Genomic DNA, 22,675 nt, shown 5'->3' with positions numbered 1-22,675 from the left:
AAGGATTTATTCATTAATCTTAATGCCTTTTTAAAATTGAGCCTCTCTATCATCCTCCACAGGTCCCTGCAGCTGCACATGTGTGACAGAACAAATTGTATCACACGCATGTTAAAAAGAGCGTCCATGTCTTGGTATCCAATACACAAATCTCCAGAGGTCATTGAAAGCACCTTGAGGACAAAAGTGGAATTGAATCTACAGCACGAAAAAGAAACTGCAGTTATTAACGCGGTTTGAATTCGGTGTGGTTTGTTTTCCATATTCACAGTTTCATAGGATGCAAAAAAAAAAGTGATGTTTAGCAAATTAGTTTATTCAAAGGGATCTGTGGTGGATTCATTTAAAGAGTGTGAGGTGAAAATTCAAGACCCAAGTCAGTGATTTTTTTTCCTTCTGAGAATGCAAAACCCTGAACTGCTCAAAATCAAATCATCTTTGATTATTAATGTCTGGCTTTTTAAAAACCCATCCATCCGCATAAAAGGGAGGTTAATTTGCATTCCTCCCATGGATGAAGTGGTTCAATACTGTCTACATTAGATACGAAGCAAATCGGCCACAGTGATCTACTCTCTTCTAGGCTGAGTGAAAGAATATATCATTTCAGATGAAGCCCTGCACGATCGTCCACTTGCATTTTACCCACTGTCGGGGAAAATCCCCCCTCCAGCACTTGATTATCGTGGTTTTGATGAGAAGAGGAACGACTGCTCTGCAGGATAAACACCGAATCAGAGCAGATACCGGGTTCAGCACCAGCCAGAGGGTTTCGCCTACCAGGCCTGAGGAATTGTGACCATATCATCGAAGTGAATTAATTTCATTTGTTGCTAAACCAAAAATACACAGGGGGGACTTCACACCCAGCTGCTTATTTTCATTTCAAACAATCACGCTTTCTTTTTTAGATCCATGAGTTGCTATTCTGGGTGGGAGGAGAGTGAAAAGCAATGTATGAGGAGTGTCTGTATTTAGATGAGTGACCTGAAGAGATAGTTCTCTCCACTGCAGACTGAAGCTCAGGCCCTGCTGAAGGACGCATGTACTACCAGTGCCATCTAGTGTGCAGAGAGGAGCACTGCTGCCATATCAGAACCAGATATTGTTGTCATTTCACATTTTCTGGCTTTCTGTCTTAATGCACATTTTAAAACCAGGCTGCATCTCCTTTCCTTAAATACATTTACTCATCGACAAAGCACTCACGTATTGAAGGGGTCTGTTTGAATGTGAGCTTGGCTGCAGGTGGTCAGGTGAACATGCTGCAAAAAAGCTGCAGTGGCCGAGAGACTGCAGTCATCGACTCCCCTTTCCCCTGTAATGCTGCAGTCAGTCTGGTGACCTGATGGTTAAATAAGCTCTCCCTGTACTGTTCCTGCCACAGGCTGCAGGCACAATAATGTCAGCCGTCATACTTCAACTGCTCCCACTGTGAGAGGCAGCGTGGCACAGCAGTAAACACTCGCGCTGTGTCAGTGGCTGCAGGCGACACAGAAATAGTCCTCCTCTCCCAGGACCTGGCTCCCGCTCCATCTTCAGGGTCTCTGACTCACTAACCAAAGGAGACGTAGCAGCTGTTAGTAGCCTTTCATTATTTTAGTAATCCATAACAACCTGCGCTTACCATATGGCAGGCGATCGATGAGCGACTGATGTGAAAAGGCTGAGGGTCTGTTTAGATGTAATGGAGGGTTGTTTGCTGCTGAATGTGGAGCCGGAGCAATGATTTCAGACTCATCTGAAACTATTTTCCCATCTGCATAAAACTCGGGAGGATGTTTGTGGAGGAGCAAAGAGGCTGGCCTGGTTTTTTCTTTGCATGTGTGTGTGTGTGTATAACCCTATGGCAAGAATGGATTGTGTGGTACACAGCTGTGCAAGTGGGTGTAGACGGAGCTAGGCACAGTAGGCAAGCCCTGCTGCCAGACAGCTTCCTCAACCACCACTAACCCCCCTCCTCTACCCTGAACACACACACACACACACACACACACACACACACACACACACACACACACAGAGAACATATCCTCTAAGAAGGAATCAATCCAAGTCAGCCGAACCTCTCAACTTGCCAACCACAGCCTCAACACACGCACACACTCATGTCTCCCTGCGATGGACTCAGCTGTCTCCGGCTCTGGCTATGTCAGTCACATCATGCTGTTGCATTCACAGCAGCTGGAAGAGCGTTGCTCTTAAGTACAGTCCAATCAGTCTTTGGCCTGATAATGGCTACATTATCCAGCTTCCCCCGTTTTCTTTCTTTTCAAACACCATGTGGCTGAACCAACAATACGACTCGACACGTAAACGTTTCATTATGGAATGAGTAGAAAATTAATTACATTTCTTTCAAAAATATATCTTCTGTGACATTTTATCTGTGCCGCGCAAAATTATTTCCAAGACCACTACATCTGCAGCAAAACAACAAATAAACAAAATATTCAGTGACAGGGATTTGTTTTTAATTAATACATTGACTTTTTTCTTAAAAATCTATTCTATATTCAGCATAAGGGAGGCCATAGACAACCCAAGACAAAAGAAGCAACAAAACATAAGCAGTGGACATACCTCAACATCTCACAGACAACAGTGCTTTACGGAAAAAGGCAGGGAGATACAAGAGTATATATACAATGCAAAAAAAAAAGCAGCAAGTTCCCATTCAAAGACTGACAGATTTCACTGCAAAAGAAACCCAGTGTAATTATTGATTGTCCAAAAAGAATTATACATTCAGAGTGTCTTTGCAGAGCACTTTGGCTGATGTGGGGCTGTGAAGCAGCACTTTAACTCCTGTCCTTAGGTGCCAGTGCAGATGGAGGTCAGTGTGTCTGAATGTCCTCACTCTGCAGCGTCGGTCCAGGTGGAAAATACAACCAATTTAGCCGTGATACCACTCAGGATCAATATGGCTTCATCCCCGGGCCGAGCTGACGGGCCAATCGGACGGGAGGTCCTTAACAAAGTGGGACAAAAAATAAAGTAGGCACAGACTCGACCGACCCAAAGAGGAGACAAACGTAGAGAAGGAGACGAGAGAGGAGACGAGGTGAAGGAGAAGAGGACATGAGATGAAATGAGGGAAACTAAGAGCACTGGTTTGTCTTTGCAAAAAGTAACTGAAGAAACTTCTGATATGATTTCAAAGAGATATTGACTGATACATCTGACACAATGAATCACACAGAACTTAAAATTTGTGAAGCCTCGATTGATTGACTGTTGAAAAAGGGTAAAGAGGTATGTCCGCTGAAGAGAGGAAACCCAAAGCACATTCAGTACATGTTTCAATCAGACACACAACAGAGGCTATCTACAATAACAGAAGATAACAGTGCAATAATGATGCTGCACTGAAAAATAGCTAAGCTGATAATATGGGAGGCTGTACAAATGAAAAACATCGGTCTTACAAAAGAATCCACCAAATAAGCTTCCTAGCATTAATGTTCATATTCTTTGTATTTTCCCTCATGTTTACGCATGTAAATAGAAGACAAATGTGGCTTTTTATACAGAATTTAGACATTCAGAAAATAAATAAATTTGCTGTGGCCATAAACTGAATCTGAATTGTGTGTATATATATATATATATCATATATATTCAATTTCATATAAACAGGGGTTAAACCTCTGAGCCTCGGCTGATAAAAATCTGTGTTTTCTTCCTCTCCATTTGTGCCTCTCAATGCTTGCTGTGCCTTCACTCTGCAGCTCGATACAAACGGTTTGATGTTGAACGTGTCCGTGTTGCTCAAGAAAAATGCCCATTTCCATAGTAACACAGTGATTTAAGGCCAGGAGTAATAGAGAGCATATGCATAACTTTTTGTCTATATGAAAATAAATGAGTAATAAGCTCTTAAATGTCATGAAAAGCCATTTAGTCCATTTTTCGTCTTTTTTTTTTTTTTCTTTAGAACTTCCTGTAAGGTACTCTTCGCTTTAACTCTGAGATGTGTGTTTATTTCACCGTACTGGACACATCATCCACCCCCTTAACCGTGGGAAAAGAAAGTTGAGTGTGGGTTTAAAAACACACATATTCACTCTGTGTGATTTTAGAAGTCTGATTTCATTGCACCATTTGGCATTCAGTCCCCAGATTTGGTTTGTTGCGTTCTCCTCTTTAAAAATACAAGTCCAGTGAGATGTAAATGAAGACAATCACTAACTGGCACATTTGGTAGACAGAATCCCTGGTTTATCCAATGGCTGTTCTCCTAGATGGGGAGGTGTTTTGTGTGCATGTGTCTGTATCTGTGTGTGCTGGGGTTCATGTCTACAGATAATAATCCCAAATCTCGAAACTGACTTCTTAGAAAAAACTAAACACTAAAATTTGATTTTTTAAAATTAGGCACATGGTCACAAAATATGTGAGTAAACAATAAATCCTGAGGCTGAACTGACCAACCTTTAAGAGCAAAGCGCTGCAAGATCCCTCACTTCTGATCTCTGATCATTGTGGCGGGAAAAGAAAACAAAGTCCGTGGTCAAAATGGATTGAATTGTTGTTTTTGGTTCAGCTTGTGTGCTCGAGTCCTGCAGCCCTAAACCTCTGCAGGTTCTGCCTTTATCTGGATAAAGTTTGCAGGCAGTTGGAGAGACATTGGCAGCTCCTGCAGGCCTTTGATTCCCTGCTCGGGCTGCAGGGACATCTCCCCACGCACCTCCAGCTCCTCCACAGGGGTCAGGCCTTCACTAGGGCTGCTGCTCTGGGAGTAATGTCCATTAATTATAGTTTCACTTGCAGCTTCCTGGCACTGGTTGTCACTGATATCGATGATCACAGTCCTGTACTGCAGCTCTGCCTCCCCTACCTCCATCTCTTCTTTGTCAAACGTATGTGACGCCAGTGATGGATCGCCGTTCACCATCGACTGAAAGTAGCTGGGGTCCAGCATCTCCTCTTTGACCTGCAGCCCAGAGAGATCACTGGATTTGAGCACAGTGGCAATTACTGTGCCAGGCTGCTGTGCCACCATGGTCTGCCCGCAGGTGGTGTTGATGGCGACCAGGCGCGGGAGGCCGTTGAGGTTGCAAGCGGTGGAACTAATGACTCCTGGAGGGGAAGTGCAGGAGGAGGAGTTGGAGATGGCGGAGGAGCCCAGATTGGTGACCAGGAGCTGCTGTGGGAGGCCGTCCTCCAGGCAGTTGGCTCCACCTGCTAGAGAGGCTGTTTGAATGGTGAGCATATCTTTACCACCTGCTGTGGTGGAGGGCATGGTGTGGAGAATAACCCGAGGGGGGGAGCAGTGACTGGTGTCCCCGTTGGCCAGAACAGTGGTGAGGGGAACAGACTGGAGAGAGCCAGAAGACGTCAGGACCATAGGAACTGATGCAGGAGCAGTGATGGTCCTGAAAAGACAAAACAAACTGAGTGTGTACTGGTGTTTCTTCATCTTCTCAGGCAGAGCCACTGTAATTGAATATTCAGTTTGTATCCTCGCAAATATAGACAAGGATTATTTTTTAATGGAACCCTGTAGAGAAAGTTACCCAGTGCACAGCTATGATCCTAAACAGCAGAACTAATGCCCTTATTAATATAACAAACGGCGTTGTCAGCTGTGCCGCAGAAATCATTATTCTCCTTGATTCCTAACTGCACACTATGTTTAACTGCTCAGGAACAACACCAGATGACTGATAACACATTAATAATACAAGCAATACAAAAGCAAACAACAATACTGGAAACAAATCTTAACAACCACACACGAGCAACGCTGGTGAAAAACCTTTCTGACTTGAACAAAAAACTGAAAATTACAAGGTTCTAATTTACTGCAAAGCAACTGGATTAGATAAAATCGGATTGTAACATATTGTGTTACTGTGTCTGTGCATGTGTGTGTGCAGCATATTACGCTTATTTGCTTTCTTGCTGAGAGTTAGACTAAAAGGTGGATTCCACTCTCATTTTGCCAGATACATCAAGCTAAAGCCAGCAACTGGTTATCTTTGCTTAGATTAGCATAGCATAGTATAGCATAGCATAGCATAGCATAGCATAGCATGGCTAACGAACAGGTTATGATGTAATATTTTTATTTTAGATAAGGGCCTGGTCACACATGAACGTATCAGAGAAAAATCTTCGCCTCTCGATCACTTCCAATCTGTGAGAGCAAGGAGGCGAATTAAACAGTTCAAGTCTGGTGAACTTTGACCCAGGATATTCACTTTGCATCTACATATGTGTGACCGGGCCCTAACAATCGTCCTGAACACACTCCACCCCAGAAGGTGGCAGTAATGCAAGAAGCATTTTCGTCACTGTGTTCAGAGTCAGGCTAGCACAAATCATAACACACATTATCTAAAGGTAACTTTACAAAATTGTAGAAAAACCCAACAGCTCCCACTACGTGCAAACACAGACAATGTCCTCCTATCCCCAGTCGTTATGCTACGATAAGCTAAGCTAACTGAAATGAAAGCAACTCTGGTAACAGTGTGTATAACTTCAGGAATTTGTGTTCTTCTCACCTCATAGCTTGTGTGAGATCTTGGTCGCGCGAGGCATGATTTGCTTGAAACACGTGGACAGACTGAAGGAACTGCCCGGTGTGTCCACCATTAGCTTCCTGGTAAAGATATTCATCGTTAGGCTCCTTCTTCATTTGCTTCACTGAGACTTGGTGTTGACCGTGAGCCCTCCCGTGACCTTTGGACCCGCCGCGGGAAGCAGACCTCCCGTTGGTAGATCTCTGGTTACCGTAACCAGAGTTGGCGTCGGGGCCCATGTCTTCGTCCTCGATCACCACCAGATCAGTTGGCATCTCCTTGAACTGGTACACCAGCCGCTGCCCCTCCACTTTAGCCAGGATGCCTCTTTGGTAATAATACCTAGAGGAGAACGTAGATGAGGAGCGGTCACGGCCACGATCATCATTCAAATCTGAGAGCATCGTAACAATTTTAACCGTCATTCCAGTGCCTGTGGAATCATGTCTCCAGGGTTGAGAGATAACGTGCAGGACAACGCTGCTGCATCTGTATGTTCCTCTTACCTGAGAGCTCTTCCCATGGTCTCATAGTTCATGTCGGGCTTGTTCTTGTGTTTGCCCCACAGCTTTGAAACAGCTTTGGAGTCCACAAGCTTAAAGATGCCTTTCTCCCGCTGGGTCCACTTGATGTATTTGGGACAGGTGTTTTTATCCTGCAGTAGAGCCAATAGGAATTCCCACAGGTAGATGGTGTTGCCTGCAAACCGGAGTGCGGTAAATTAAGTCATGTTTTTAACATTCAGGCACATCATACTTTCATGGTCGGGCCTTAGAGCCTTGATACACACATCAATAATTTATTTTGTAATATTTTACTTTAAAATGTTGTATGACAGCTGTAGGGTTACAGGGAAAACTGTTTGTTTCTTATAACCATTGTTGTCAGTTGTGTGTGTGCATGTGTGGCTGGAGGGAAATTAATTATACAGAGCCCGGGAGTAGATTACTCCAATTTGTGAGATAGTGCAGCCAGAAGTGGTTAAAAACAGCACCACTCCCAGCAGTCACTTGAATCCCAGACACCATGACAGGGTGATGTATATCTGTGCACCTGGACCTGCCGTCTCCAGCCCCCTCCTGTTTGTGTCACACATTGTATCGTGCAACGAGGGCTCACATCGAGCAGCACAAGTCTGCTTCTATCGGCAGAGCATCAGTGTGCCCTCCGGCCTGCAATCACTTCTGTTTCCCGGTGAAACACGGCATTGTGAGAGCCCCTCATCCATTAACTCGGCCGAATTCAACCCAGCTGGACTGCAGGGGTTGAGGACTGCTGTTTGCACACTCCACCAGAGGAAACAGGGCGCACACAGGAGGAGGAGAGACCTTGATTTTTATTGGCTCGTTAAAGGAAAGCGGCCCAGTTAGTGAGACTTACCTTTGCCCTCTTTGCTCTTCTTCCTGAGTGGCAGGTTAGGGGTGGTGATTGGGGAGCAGGGACGCACCGCCCTCGGCTTCCGCACTATGATTCAAATGGAGAGGTAGTTCATTATGAGGTGAAAGGTCACAGTGAAATCATCCAATTACTACAACACTGAAACTTTAGTAAAAGAGCTCATTCCTGTGTTCTAACAAACGGGAGAAATAACACTGTTACCTTTATTCTTTTTCTGAGGTTTCAAGGGACACTTCTGAGGAATCTCATCCATGGATGAAGTGTCCTCGTCGAGGGACATGTCAAGGGCACTGCTGTCCATCTGGTCAGGCCCCAGTGGGGTGTACGTCAGGTCCGACTCCAGCAGAGCGCCATAGGTGTGAACTAAATATAAATAACACACACACCATGAAAACCACTCAGTATCAGTCTCATGCTCCAGGTAAGAATGTTGGTGGATTAAGCCTGGAATATTTTGCATTTAACAGTAGAGTATGAACAGTGCAAATTAACTTACTCATACGCTTCTCGTCCAAAATGTTGTTTGGAGACTCCATGTTAAGAAGAGCTGCTGCAGCTTCGCTCGTCTCCATGCTGTCCTCTCCACCCGACACTGTTGTTTCTGAGACAAACACAAAGTCATCCATATGAGATTCCAGACATGATTTTATTCTGAAATGCTTTGGAGACACAGTGTTCCTGTTTTCTAACTGCTCGGATTTAGGCCTAAAAATTATCGTTTAAGTAAAATATGTCTACCTGAGAGGTCCACACCTCCCACCAAGATGGACGGTTCCTCCACCACATGGAGGGTGGTGTCCACCATGATGCCATTGGGCACCTCGTCCGAATCCAGGCCTGAGTAGACCTGCAGCAGATCGGCCGCAGGCACCTGCTCAACAATCACCGCTGGGAACACTGACGGGTCGTCCAGCTGAACGGAAACAGAACACACACACAGAGAGGTATGAGGTTTTTGCAACGCGGGAGCTTCCACTGGGAGTAGAGGGACAGACGGTCTTTGCGAATACATATGTGTATATGCAATAAAAACACCATTAATGCCTCCACTACACATCATAAAGGCAATATAAAACCCCAGATGACATCAGATTAATGTTATAACCCGATCTGGTCTCTTATTTTTATTACCTTGTAAAATATTTTGGATTCATACTCAATTTCAGCTAATATGGAGGCACACAGCATGAAGAAGTGCTCATTTCTGTGGTGTTGCCGCGGTCCAGAGGGACTCGCTGAAGAAGACAGGAACCAGATGTTTGATTTGGCCTACTTCTCCTGAGATGTTAATCTAATGCTCAGAGATTATATAAACCCGAATGAATGTTAATGGATCAATCATGAACTGCAGGCGAGCACCCCCTTCATCATGTACTAAATGTGCTTGGGGAATTCTAACCTCGGCCTCTCATTTCAGGCATGGCACCGCTTGATGCGGGGAAGGAGCAGGGGCAGTTTGAAGAACAGCTGAGAGACACAACATGCATGAGAGCTCATCACACACAGGCCGTGTCAAGAGTGCTCACTGAGAGCTCGGTTCTTGTCAACAAGAGGGACAAGAGGATTTACCCAGTCCTTTGAATAACAGAGTCATATGGTCCTCTAACACTCTTGTTCTGATCCGTGTCTGGTAGATTAGGGTTATTTGTATAAAAACTAACAGCACGAGGGCCACAGGAAGATCTGATTTTGAAATATAAAATTTGTATTCAGCTTTTTGTTGTTAGGTTAAAAGGGTCACCTCAGGTTGCAGTCGGATGCAGAAACACTCAGCGTCAACTCACCACCAGGAGATGGCAGCAGACTACACTTCAAAAAAAGCTCTGAAATCATTTCTCCTACATGAAGGTGCCAAGCAGCTGATATTGAGGATCGGCTTCTGCATGTAAAATGTGTCCAAACCACACTCAAATAGAACAATAAAAACATGTTGATGAGTTTGTTCATTAAAACAGCACTGATTGGGTTCACCAGCAGCAGAAGAATTTCATCTTCCATTGAAACGCAGTCACTAGGAGAGACGTTTTCTCTTCAATTGTTTGCATTATTCAGTTATTGATTTTAATTTCTAACTGTAGATCTATGAAACCACATTCTTTATGGTGACAACCTGGTTAAAGGGGGAAACAGATGGACAAATGAGTGCAGTTAGAGGAACATGAATAAAGGCGTATCTGTCTCTTAGCACAAGTGTCCATTGTTGGCTTGGACCTCGAGGCATACCAGGTGTCTGGGCCCTTAGTTGTAGGGGGGGGGGGGAGGGGTCAGTGTTAGTTAGCTACACTTCCATTCTGGCTACACTTTAACCAGAAAACTAACAGACCGGCTCATCATTTGGACATGGCGGGGAATGGTTAGGCCTTCTTAGCAACACCAGCAGTTATTAGCTTGAGTTACCATTACAATTGATCGTATGCACTGTAAATACTGTCTGTGAGTGTAGAGGAAGACGTCCACAAGAGACGTCGATCACAACGTTGAGGATGAGCAGCAAACATCTTGTGTCATCTCAGCAGCGAAACCACAAGGCCTCCTGGGTCTAATAAGAGCCCTGGATATTGCTTTGACTACAGGCACTATCAGCGTCTCACTGACATACGCTGGATGTTTCCCATTAATCTGAGTCGTTGGTAGACATATTATCAGATAGCGAGACAGGGAGGCTACCACCTCTCCTCATCTGGACTTAAATGATGCTTGCTGTCCTTGAGTGAGAGTCAAGTGTGTGAGTAGACAAAGGCATTTTAACTATTGGGCTACTGAGCACCCCCTCCCCCCCAGTTTGCTGACAGAGCAAGAGGCGACTGAGGACGCCGTCTCCACACTTGTTTTGATGTTTACTGGATCCTGTTTTTGCTGGCAACACCTTCTTGTGTTATCATGTACACCAAGTGAAAAGCATGTTGCAATGTGCAGGATAGCAACAATGAGAAAGGTGTATAGAAATGTGAAAAGGTAGGGCTCTCGGGAGAAGCGGCTCCAGACTGTCCGATGAATAATAATGAACATCATAAAGGTTTTAAGAGCGTGTTCCTCTTTGTTGACTTGAACAGTGTTTCTAGTGGGGAAACTGGAGCGATAAGAATCAGGTCCATTTGCATTTTTGAGTTCCCCATTCTGCCTTTGACAGCAACAGCATCTGTGCAGGCTGTTCCCTCCCAACACTCTCTTCTGCTTTACCTGCCCAAACACAATGGACTGTCTGCACACTTACAATATCCTCAGAATCACAATAGTTTATGAAGTATAACGGACTCCAGCGTGAGATACGATCAAGTAAATTAAAAGATACTTGAAATGTGGAAACGTTAACTTTTATTTTATATTCTATATCAGGAGAACAACATTCATGGCTATCTATAGTTGGATCAGCGATAGATTGTGCAGCTTAATACCTGCAGGCATTACATGATACTTGACCAATATAGTGGGGCTAATCATTAAGGAACCTACTCTATGATTCCACTCAGCGCCAACAGCTTTATTGTGGCAAAAATAAATCTTTACACCAGCAGCAGAAACAAAATGGCCACTGTGGCAGAACGTTAATGCATTGTTTCTTATAGGGGTATTTCGAGGACTGTAAATAGGGGCGTACTGCTTGCACAACAGGTTAAGTGGGTGCAGCAAGGAACAAAACTGTAGCGCTGGAACAATGCAAAACCTTTCAGTGTAATCATCCCATCCCTGACAAGAAGCCTTATAACTGGTCTGTCAGGTTAGGCCTGAACCGGGGCTATTCAGGGATCCAGTGACAATGTGTCACTCTATATACACACATACAGATACTGGTACACATAAACACACACAGACTTCCACACTTACAATCAATCCTGCTCCACAGGATTCACTGACGGACATGGGGATGAGATAACTGCACACCTGACCAAGCAATGAAAAGACACATAGGCAAAGGTTCACATCGTATGCACACACAGTAACCTGTGTGTCGTAAACACATTCAGCGCCAGGCCCCACCCTTTCCCTCCCACGCACCCTAAACTCGCGGCAGGTCTTTCAGTCTTTCCATTTCTGTTCTCCAAAAAGAGCGCACACCCCTGTCTGCAGGCCTCCGGTCTGCTCCATCCTCCACCTCCGTCTGCCTCGTTCCCCAACATGTTCTCAGAGTTAAAGATCACAGACTCTGGATAATCCTGCCCTACTAACCATGCTGTTATCTGACAAAGTTTTCTTTGTCCTGCTTTAAAAAGTCTGACATTTATCAAGGAGACCACAAACAATACACCGAATAAAAAAAGTGAATTACAAGCCCAGTTTAAAAAGTTTAAATGGTGGCTTCTTCAATGTGACATGTACCTGATTGATTTCATCCATCCCATTGCTGGCGAATTCAAACACCAGCTCACTGGGCTGCACTGCAGTCGTCATGGCGGTGGAGTTCAGAGGGCAGGGAGCAGCCTAAAATATCCTGGCTATGACTACTCCGCCTCCTTCTCAGCACAGTGAGATGCCTCACAAAATGGTTACCCTGTCGTCGTCCTCCTCCTGTTCTCTGACCTGGGTGCTCCGAGAGAGAGAGAGAGAGAGAGAGAGAGACCACGAGCCAAGTTTCAGAGGAGTGCTGTGGCCCAGGTGGGAGCAGCCTCTTACCTCTGTGATACAGAGGCTGGGTCCCTGGTGCATCAACACCTGGCAGAGACAGAGAGAGAGATAGTGGTTAGGGGACATACTGTATTAGATCAGTTTACTGTCGCTGAGAGAAACGAGAGGTAGAGATAGTATGGAGAAATGTCCTAGTGCTTTCTGAGGCCTAAATTCACCATTGGAATAATAACAGACCTACAAAGTTTTAAAACAGGCAGCACACACGCTGTATCTGGGCCATGTCTACTTCTGATGTCCAAAGCCATGGAAACCACAAGTTTCAGGAGGGGAATCGGATCACTGGATAATTCCTGCCTCCCTGCCTGACAACCCCTAATAAACTAAAACAGCGTCAAGATCAAGCAAAGAAAAAAAGAGGTGCAATGGTCAATTTTAGCTTTTACTCTAAAATCCCATGTTACTTCAAATGTCACAGATGTGGCGTTATAAAAAAAAAAACGCTGTCCATATCTAATCTCTTCATTTTAGTTTGTGAGGCTTAAAAATCCTAAAATATGGATATGGAGACAGATATTAAGCTCGGGATGGAACAAACTGTTATTTCCCATCCGTCAGTAATTTTCTCAATTAATCGTTTGGTCTATAAAACGTGAGAAGTAATGAAAGAGCGTGGTCACACAGTATCCTAAAGCACAAGGTGGCATCTTCAAATATCTATCATTTAAGAGCTGTAAATTCTCACATCTAAGAAGCTGGGACCATCAGATGTTTGTTTTTTGTTGCTCTAAAAGTAACTTAAATCTATCATCACAATGATTTCACATTAATCTTCTGTCTATAAACTCGTCAATAAATTATTGTAGGACTGAACTAAGCACAACACATCAGCGTAGAGTCAGAAGGATCAGGAGGAGAGCACAGTTTATACTGATTTAATCTCAAACAGCTCTAATTTCATGGCTGTGTCTGTCCCTGAATGTGAGAGACTCCTCAGCACATCATCAGGGGGCTGGTATTAGGGTCATATGAGGGGGATCTGTGGAAGAGAGGGTCAGCACAAACTCTTCCTTTATACAGAATTACACACACACACACACACACACACACACACACACACACACACACACACACACACACACACACACACACACACACACACACACACACACACACACACACACACACACACAGGTGAGAGATCAGTCATCTGATGGTGCTCTGGAATCCCCTCTGTGCTGACCCTCAGGGAGTTACTGTGCTCGCAGGTGGCGGGGGAGAGTAACCTGAGGTCGTTTGCTTGTTAGTTTGTGTGTGTGTGTGTGTGTGTCGAGGTGTGTCCCAACAACCAAATACCCAAAAGCAGGTTTGGGGGCTAAAGGACTGGGGAAGGGCTGAAGAATAAATGTATTAAGAGACCCAAGAGCCACACACCCCCGCCCTCTTCTTTCCCACACACCAAAGAGCTGGCAGCACTTGAGAAGTTAGAGATGGCAATGTTTACTCGCTTTGAAATGCCTGTGTGACTAATGAAGTTGCTTACTAGGGCCAGTTGTATTATGCAGCGGGAAGGAGGGTGTAACAGGGGAGGAGGTGAAAGAGAAGGGGGAGCAGGGGACAAACAAATGTCGATTTAATGCTTTGATTTAGTTCATCTTTCTGCTAAGCGTCCAGAGAGATTATTAACATGTGGCCACGGTCTGGAACGCATCACTTGGGAGACAGATAACAGACGGGTGTTTCACTACAGCCGATTGTCGCCTCTGCTGGGCTGGATGCTGCTGCCATCTGTCTGGAGATCGTCGTGATCTCCGTGGCGTGTTTGCTCCAGGAGAGGGTGACATTAGCGGACTCAAGAAGAAAAGCAGGGCTATACGATAAATCATGTAACAAACAAAGGACAAATGAAAAACTAAAACGTGGGTGGACGTGTATTTGCCTTCTAAATGACTATCCACTCACACATGGACCACACACACTTACATTTACAGCAGATGCCCTCAAGTGCCCTCTGTGAAGCTGAACCGGGACACCCTACGTGGGATCAGACAAATGTGCAGCGGTCCGCATCACATGGGACCACTCTGCGATCGCCCTTCCCAGCCTCTGCGCCTCACCCCAGATCTGAGGAGCTACTCGCACTAAACCATCAGGCGTTCTCTGCACAAGAGCCTCTCAGTTAGACAGTTATGAAGCTATTGGTGTGAATATTTCCGAGCTTGCAGGCTGGACTGTGGATAAAGGATGAGCAAATCATCAGCATCCAGTCATCGACGGGTTATCAGATGACCGGAAACGGACTGTTATCACATCATATGATCATATTGAATCAAGACGTAACAGTGTTTCTTTTATTCTCCTTTCTTTTGTTGTGTTTTCTGCTGCGTTCATGCTACGGTGTATCAAACTGTGTCAGCGTTTGTGTGCACGTTTCTTTGCCTACATCCCTCCTGTCAGTGCTTCATTGATCTGGATGGCCCAGTTGGCATGGTGCTAACAGCAGACAGGGATACAAGAGAGCCAGCCATTAGTCAGACACAGCCTGCACATTATCCCCCAGCACATCACAACAGCTGCCTTGTCCCAGCACAGGGGCTGGGCTGTAGCTGCACTTACTATACGTCACGAAGAAGAAGAAGAGGAGGAGAACAGCAAAGGGAGGGATAGAGCGCCTGTGACTCGGACTGGGTGGGGCCTTTACTCTGACAGAGAGTATTTTAGTGTGGTCACCAGGCGAGGCATCTCTGTGCGGTCTGTAGCATGAAATGTGCAACTGCATTTAAAACCAACCACACACTTGTGCGGCATGTCCCCCCCCTCTCTCCTTCTTATTCCTACTAGTGCCTGCTGTTAAAAAACTTTATGAAGGCAAAATGCCATCCTGCATTTTCTAATATTGCATATTCTAAAAACCCATTAATCATTGCTTTTTGGGCAGTTGAGGACAGCACTGACATATTGTGAGCATATTGGGAACATTCAACACACCCGGAGGATGCTGCACATTATCAGAATTCATATTTCGTTGTTATAAGTCCCTATATTTCAATTTCTTTTACCTCTGTTTTTGGTCTCAACCACCTCCTCTGGGAATATCTAGCTGATGAATGTAGTTGCTAACTTTGTCATCTATTTGTTGCTGAGCATGCAGAGTCCGTTTTTAGAGATATTGCTGAAAACAGCTGCTTCACTGAACAAAAAACAGTAACGCTGCAGGTTATGAAAATCAAAACAAAGAGCTGAAAGATGCTAAAATTGTCCAGAAGACATGAGGAGAACTGCAGATTTGATTAATTTCCTGTGCTTCTATCAATTTCATAATACACAATATGATTTGATCTAACATTAGTTTTTCGTTATAAAAATATCGATGAGTAAAAACACAAACCTCTAATTATGAGTGTAATCCAGGATTTATAGTTTTTCTCATCATAAACTGAATCTGAGTTTTTTTACTTATTGGAAAATAAAGTTTGTATTCGACTCTTGATCTTCAAATTGTGACCCACCTCCATCATGATTTCCCACAGCCTAAATCAGCTTATTCAAAACAGCTTCTTTTGTCACATTCTTAAATGTGATTTGTGACAACTATTTGATTATCAAAAGACCAGCTCTAAAGATAACCATTATGAGGTCAGCTGATAGTGTGGCTCCATGTGGCCCTTATCATGTGACCGTGGTGAATTTCCGGCAATTAGGGCTGTCTGTTGAATGGCAGCCTGATGAGCTGCAGACTGATGGGGGGCGAGTATAAAGCAAGCACTGGCCTACCTCGCCCCTACAGTATGGTGACTGCCAGTCGCAATAACAACCAATTAGAGTCAGGATTCATGAACAAATGGAGTATTCCCAGAAGGCCCTGCTTCCCCCGCTTTAGTCTCCTCAGCTGAGCTCATTGTTGACCATGAAAGGAGGTAATTTAAGCCAATTGAATGACTATGCAGTGACTCACCCTGAATGTGGTGAGTGCAAACATTGTGAGATACTAGAAAAGGACCAGGGCAAACTTTACTTATCAGCCGTTTCAGCTAGGGGTTACAAATATGCAGATTTCCACAGGTGACATGATTGTTCAGCATGTGGTGTGCTGGGAGGTGTTGTGGATACGAGATGGTCTCAAATGAGAGACTCGTTCTTGGACTGGCTTGGCTGGTAAAAACTGACGTAAATAGAAGGTCGTCCTACACGTGTAGAGGTTTAAAAACTGACAGAAGCAGTGATTTTGCTTCTGATCGTGCGATCGGAGAGAGACACTTCAATACCAACAGAGGGGAATCTTCACATCACACAAGTAGGGTTTAGTTTTCTGAGCTCAGCCGTGCAAGAGGAAACACAGATGTGCAAGATGGCAGAAAATGCGTGGGCTCACCACTGCCATGTTTTTGAATGGTTGTCAGCACAGACATGGTGTTTTTGCAGGATCCTCTGGGTTCCTGTAAAGGAAATGACTCAGTGATATGGGGCTGGAGCTCATTCCTGGAGCCCTGTGATAGCCCATATGAGGCCACTGCAGCATCCTGGTCATTTTTCTGGAGAGCAGCAGTTTCAGCATGCTTTACCCAGATGTCATTGAACTAAGCATCAGACAAACAACGGAGAAAAACCACACACAGATGGTTTTCACTGCAGCACAGTCAGCACCATAAAGACTGTTATGTATACAGTATTTTCGAAGCATTCACTTTACTCACCATGCAGCGTTGCGCAATACAACATGTCTCACCCTGTTTCAAACTCCAACTCAAGTTTATTGAGCTGAATAAAAGGAGTGCTTTCACCGCAATCCTGAGGCCACACCATGCGTGTGGTGATAAAATGGCAGAAGCGGGCTCAGAGGCAGGCACAGACACTGCGTAACAGCATGCAGCTGCAGAACACAAGGCATCAGAAAACACAGACGAGAAGAGAGCACGGGCCCAAACTGACAGTGTCTGTCTTACAGGAGGCAGTGGGCTGTGCTGTGGCAGGGCCAAAGGAAGACTGAAAAAAAGAAACGTCACCTCAAGCACCGGCTTTCAGAGGGAGAATGGAATTTAATCTCATCTCCTGCAAACCTTGTACTTTTCCACTCAGGCTTCAGGCTCTGGGAGAAGGACCCATGCCTTCCTGTGACAACTGTTGTTTGTGCCAACTAACTCTATGAGATGTAACATTTGGCTTTTTAATGGTTAGACAGCAGTATTAGTAGGATACTATGGCTTTGAGGACAGGGATGAAAGTGTAAACATTTTCTGAGAGTTAAAAGTTCAGAAATGTCCCCAGAGATCATATTCCAATAGTCACTTAAATGTAAGTGACACATTCTTAAATGTTACTGGCTGCCGTCTGTCCTATACTCCTCTGACACCCCCTTAAACGTTCTTGTTCGGGGCATGCAAGAGAAATAATGACAGCCACAAATAGCAGTGACATGTTTTTAAGCTGGGTAGAGAGAAAAAAACACACCCACAAACTGACCTGTGAATCTTGCGAACAGCATCACTGAACAGTGGGTTCTGCTGCTTCCTGTCTGTTAAACCACATTCAGACGAAAAACGTATTCCTCTGTGTAAGAGCGGAAAGTTCTAGACTCCCCCTCCTTCCTCTCAAACATCATGCAGCGACTCTCGTAGATGTGACTCGTGTGATACAGGTAACATTTCCATACACGAATGATGGAGTAAATATCTTCCCAAGTGATGTTATGGACATAAATGTGTTCAATTGGACTGTTCTGAGATGGTCGATAAATCTTGTGCCTTCACACAGAAGTGCATATTGTTTTACTTGGTACACTCACCAGAAAACATGTTTTGCATGCAAAAATAAATAGAATTCTTTAGATAGGCATTTCAACGCACCATTATATAGATCAGATTAGAGATACCAGTAGAAAATCTCTTGCCGTGTGACGTCTACAAGTCTGCAACACTCAAGTTGTTGAATGACAGTGATGGTGAATATACAAGGATCACAACAGGACTCTCAAATCCACACCTGCCATTTGCAGACACCTCTTCAACACAATGCTGACACAAGGCGTGCAAACAGAAAAAGCATTACTAACCCCTCCACACACACACACACACACACACACACACACACACACACACACACACACACACACACACACACACACACACACACACACACACACACACACACACACACACACACACACACACACACACACACACATCTGACTTGGCCCCATGAGTCGGTTTCACACAGATTCTCAGAACAGCTACAAACTTCCTGTCACGCAGTTTTGACTTATAGGTCAGAGAAAAAGTTCGCAGATGAGCTGTCTGTATAACTGGAGCCCAGCGAAAACCTCTTCATTAGCCACCAAGAATATCTACATGAACGCACACACAAGACATTCATTAACAAGAAATCCCATCTGTTATTAACTTCTGCTTCTAGTTAATGTGAACAAATGATGAGCCTGGAGATATCCTAGCACACATCCAAATCACAATAAAATCCTTCAAAACTAAACATGTGTCACGACGGGTGTATTGTTACCATGTTACCAGATGCGTGATGAATCCAATACTAGGTTTTGTCACAGGGAGACATGTTTTAACTTTAATAGATGCATCGAAACAACAGCCTATTTCTATCGTGTGGCAACAGGACACATGTCACAGATAGGAAGAACCAATGAAGTTGTGAAAACAGGACAGGAAATTGCAGCAAATTTCAAGAAAGGACATTTGAAACCTCTAAAAATCAGTTTGATCTGCTGATCTGATGTTCTGATGCCAGCGTGATTTTATTAAGGCATCTGGACATCGTTAGTAACATGTAGGGCACGTCTGGTCTGGTGAGGTGCATCAATGGTGGGGTGAGTGTCATAATTGATCAGAGTTACCACTGAAAGCAACATAATCTTCCTCTAGTAATGCTTGACATTTTAAGTGGTGAAACAGCCGGAGCAGGTTAAACGTGGGAATCCAACTAAATGTTTTCTACATCATTGTTTGCTATGACAAAAGGATAAGGAACCATCAGATTGGTGTTTGGCAAATCCAAGTATTTTAACAATCCAAAATTAAATTCAATATTTTTGGCCAGGCCAACCTATCCAAGGTCATAGCACTGACCTTACCACTACAAAAATCCTTAAATATAATGTGTAAATGCATATTATAACAAAGAAAGACACAATGCTTCATCAATTGATTATAATCATCGTGGGTTCTTTTGAATTTCGGTCTAATCAGAACAAAGTCAGAGCCGATATGGTTTAATATTATTTATTTTAGATTAGATTTGATCATATACAAACCTGCCTTTAAATTGAAACTCCCTATTATAGGTGTATCAGTAACAATATCCCAGCACTGTGAATGTAGGTGCTGCAGGGAGAAATTCATGTCTGGAAATTAAGAGACACATTTCCCGATACAGTCCCACCAGCAGGACCACGTCCACTTTTCTCCTTCACTGAAAAATGTGGTGTCTGATCCGTCAGGCTAAAAACAATAGGAAAACCTGCCAAATACAACCCTGTTCTGTTTGTTATTAACATTGACAGTTATCTTTTAAGTCTTTTCTGACAACAATACGTTTGAGGGGATCTATTCTATGACTATCACTCCTTATATCCTCGTGTGTCTCCGCTCATTGCCATTCCATTTATTTCAAAATCACTCCAAGTAAAAAAACACAAAAGGTAAAGGACATAAAACATGCAAGCCTGTGCGTGTGTCGGCTGCCTCGAACTGCACATGCTGATTCCTTTTCTTTCTGACATATTTCAAATGCTTCATCCTGCTGTTGTTTTGGCTGCTGTGTGAGAGCAATTTGATGCATGACTAGACTGGAAATGCTAAGTTCTCTCCTTTTTATACAGTAACCAAGCCTCCCCTATAGGCATATAGATATATACAGGAGGCTGCCTATAGAATAAAAGATGAAACAAGATCATTATAAACCATAATTCAAGTCCTGGAGTGTTTTCATGAGAACCGGTGATATTGTGCTGGATACTGTACGTGCTGATTCACACACCTCTCTGATGTGTTTACATTCATACCAATATTAACATGTCACAGCACAGACATACTGCCAGCAGCGAGAGAGGACAACATACCCAAATACCAGCAACATACCCACGCTTAACTAAAAACAAGGTGAAGGATGGCATTCCTAATTCCTTCTTTAACTATAAACCAGCGTGCCAATTTCTGTGCTAATGGCATTCATCTGATTATGTAACTTCCCACAAAAGCTAATTTTCTCAAAGGGGGGGAAAATTCCACTTGCTGCGTTTCTACTTTGTGAACTTTGCCAAGATACTTTCCACACCAGCCTTGCAGCAAATGACTAGGTAATCTCAGGGCTCCGAGTCTGAGTCAAGGCTGGGAACAGGGGACCCAGCTGTTGCAAAGGAGGCTGCATACCAAACAGGTCTGGACACAAGCAGGGCTGATGTGTCCACCCATAGTCAGGCATGCAGCAATATGTAGGAGACAACACGCCTAGAGAGGTAGGAGCATCAAAGAGAACTGGAATCATCTCATATTTGGGATGAAGCTCCTGTTTAAAGAATAGTTCAACATTTTAAAACACGTGCTCGTTGTTTTCTCAGTTAGATGAGAAGATTGACACCACTCTCACGTCTGTATACATATCCAGCTGGAGCCAGCAGCTGTTAACTTAGAATGAAATAGAACAGAAAAAGCAGTGAGCTTTTTGTCTGTAGACACTTAGGCAGAGTCAGGGTAGCAGCCGCCCCCCTGTTCCCAGTCTTTATGCTGAGCTAAGCTAACTCTCTCCTGGCTGCAGCTTCATATTCACCATACAGACCCAAGAGTGGTATTACATTTTCTCATCTAAATTTTCATCACAAGAGAGAAAATAAGCCTATTTCCCACAAAACTACTCCACTACTAAACATTATTTTCTGAAGGACATACAGAAATGCAAATGACTACACCAATACAGTATCTATTGTGTATGCTGACATTGTTCCTCTTGGAAAAGATACAGCACTATGAAACAAGCTAATTTGCAGCTTTGGCAAAGCTGCTTTCAAGATTTTGACAGATCAAGCTCGGTTTAACAGCTAATAGCGACTAAATCAGCTCTTCTCATCTGATCCCCTGCAAAGCCTCACAGACAGGACCACTCACAGCTTAGCCCCTTCAAGACAGCTTATCTGATTTCACACAATTGGATACTGGGTCAGTGTGGTATTAGGTATCACTGGCCAGTGTTTCTATATCTAATCTCAAAGCCGGCAAACGTGTGCTCATTCCTTGATCTCAGGACAGAAGTGCCGAGTCGTTACTTTTTATTATGCATACTTCAAGTAGGGTCAGAGGAAAAACTGTTAAGCTTTGTGACTAAACCGACACTCCCATGAAGTCATGGCAAATGTTCGCATTGCATTCTTTGGGGTATTACGACATTACTTGCACTATGGTCACTATAGATCTTGTCATCGTTGGCTGCCAACTACTGTATGTCTGCATCAAGGATGTAAAAATTAGGATGACTGTACTAATACCAACGTATTTAATATCCTCCATATATTCCAACTGCCGCAAACATCAATCAAATGTTCATTCCACTTTTCTGAAGCCATGTTTGAGCTCTGTGCAGGAAGCAAAAGGACAATCTGTCCTGCTTGGTCAATATTTGAGAAGGCTTTATGAAATACACTAATTTACGACAGTCGGGCCGAGGGGAAGGTGTAGCATGGTTGCAGGAGATGAGGACAATAAAGTACCTGGTTATAGACAGATGTGCTCATTCGGGTTTTATAACAAATTATTTGCATGGTGTTATTGTTTAACTATATTAGAGATTTGTATTAATTATATGAGGGAAGTAGGAGAAGATAAGTCTGTGAGTTTAATAAAAATGGCTCTAAATCTATTTCTCTCTGAGGAAGATACATCCAGCTGCGGCCTTAAGAACAGGGTAACCATTGCTTTAACACTACTTTGACTAAAGAGGCCCTACTATCTGGCTCCCGAGTGGCTGGCTTTATGTTGTTCTGACGAGAATCACAATGCAAAAACGCAAAGGTAAACAAGGAGTGGCTGTTGCTTAGGAACAAGCAAAGGGACAGGGCTTGTAAAGTCGGCTCCGTGGTAGAAGACAGAGAGAGCAGCTGGGCCTCAGTCAGCTCAGCAGAGGCCCGGTGTGTTTGTGAGGACACTCGTTTCAGACCACGCAAAAGGACG

General features: G+C 44.0%; 1 protein-coding gene across 4 annotated transcripts in view; it reads right to left on the bottom strand.

Moving 5' to 3' along the window:
• Positions 1–2,452: 2,452 nt before the first annotated feature.
• elf1 (E74-like ETS transcription factor 1) overlaps positions 2,453–22,675 on the bottom strand; it is a 35,745-nt gene continuing 15,522 nt past the window's right edge. For 2 of the 4 annotated variants that reach the window (XM_034597873.1, XM_034597872.1), the window contains exons 2-10: positions 12,246–12,578; positions 11,754–11,810; positions 8,667–8,841; positions 8,425–8,529; positions 8,130–8,291; positions 7,911–7,994; positions 7,037–7,229; positions 6,513–6,872; positions 2,453–5,378 (exon numbers count right to left, since the gene is read on the bottom strand). In XM_034597873.1, coding sequence (XP_034453764.1) covers positions 4,571–5,378; positions 6,513–6,872; positions 7,037–7,229; positions 7,911–7,994; positions 8,130–8,291; positions 8,425–8,529; positions 8,667–8,841; positions 11,754–11,810; positions 12,246–12,317 — 2,016 coding nt within the window. In that variant the 5' untranslated portion in view covers positions 12,318–12,578 and the 3' untranslated portion in view covers positions 2,453–4,570. Of the gene's footprint in view, positions 5,379–6,512; positions 6,873–7,036; positions 7,230–7,910; positions 7,995–8,129; positions 8,292–8,424; positions 8,530–8,666; positions 8,842–11,753; positions 11,811–12,245; positions 12,579–17,951; positions 18,055–22,675 lie in introns of those variants that run through there. The other 2 variants (XM_034597874.1, XM_034597875.1) reach the window with 2 other exon arrangements.

The sequence above is a fragment of the Hippoglossus hippoglossus genome, chromosome 10 (assembly GCF_009819705.1).
Source record: "Hippoglossus hippoglossus isolate fHipHip1 chromosome 10, fHipHip1.pri, whole genome shotgun sequence".
NCBI classification, from domain to species: domain Eukaryota; kingdom Metazoa; phylum Chordata; class Actinopteri; order Pleuronectiformes; family Pleuronectidae; genus Hippoglossus; species Hippoglossus hippoglossus.
This window is presented reverse-complemented; position numbering and strand designations above follow the sequence as displayed.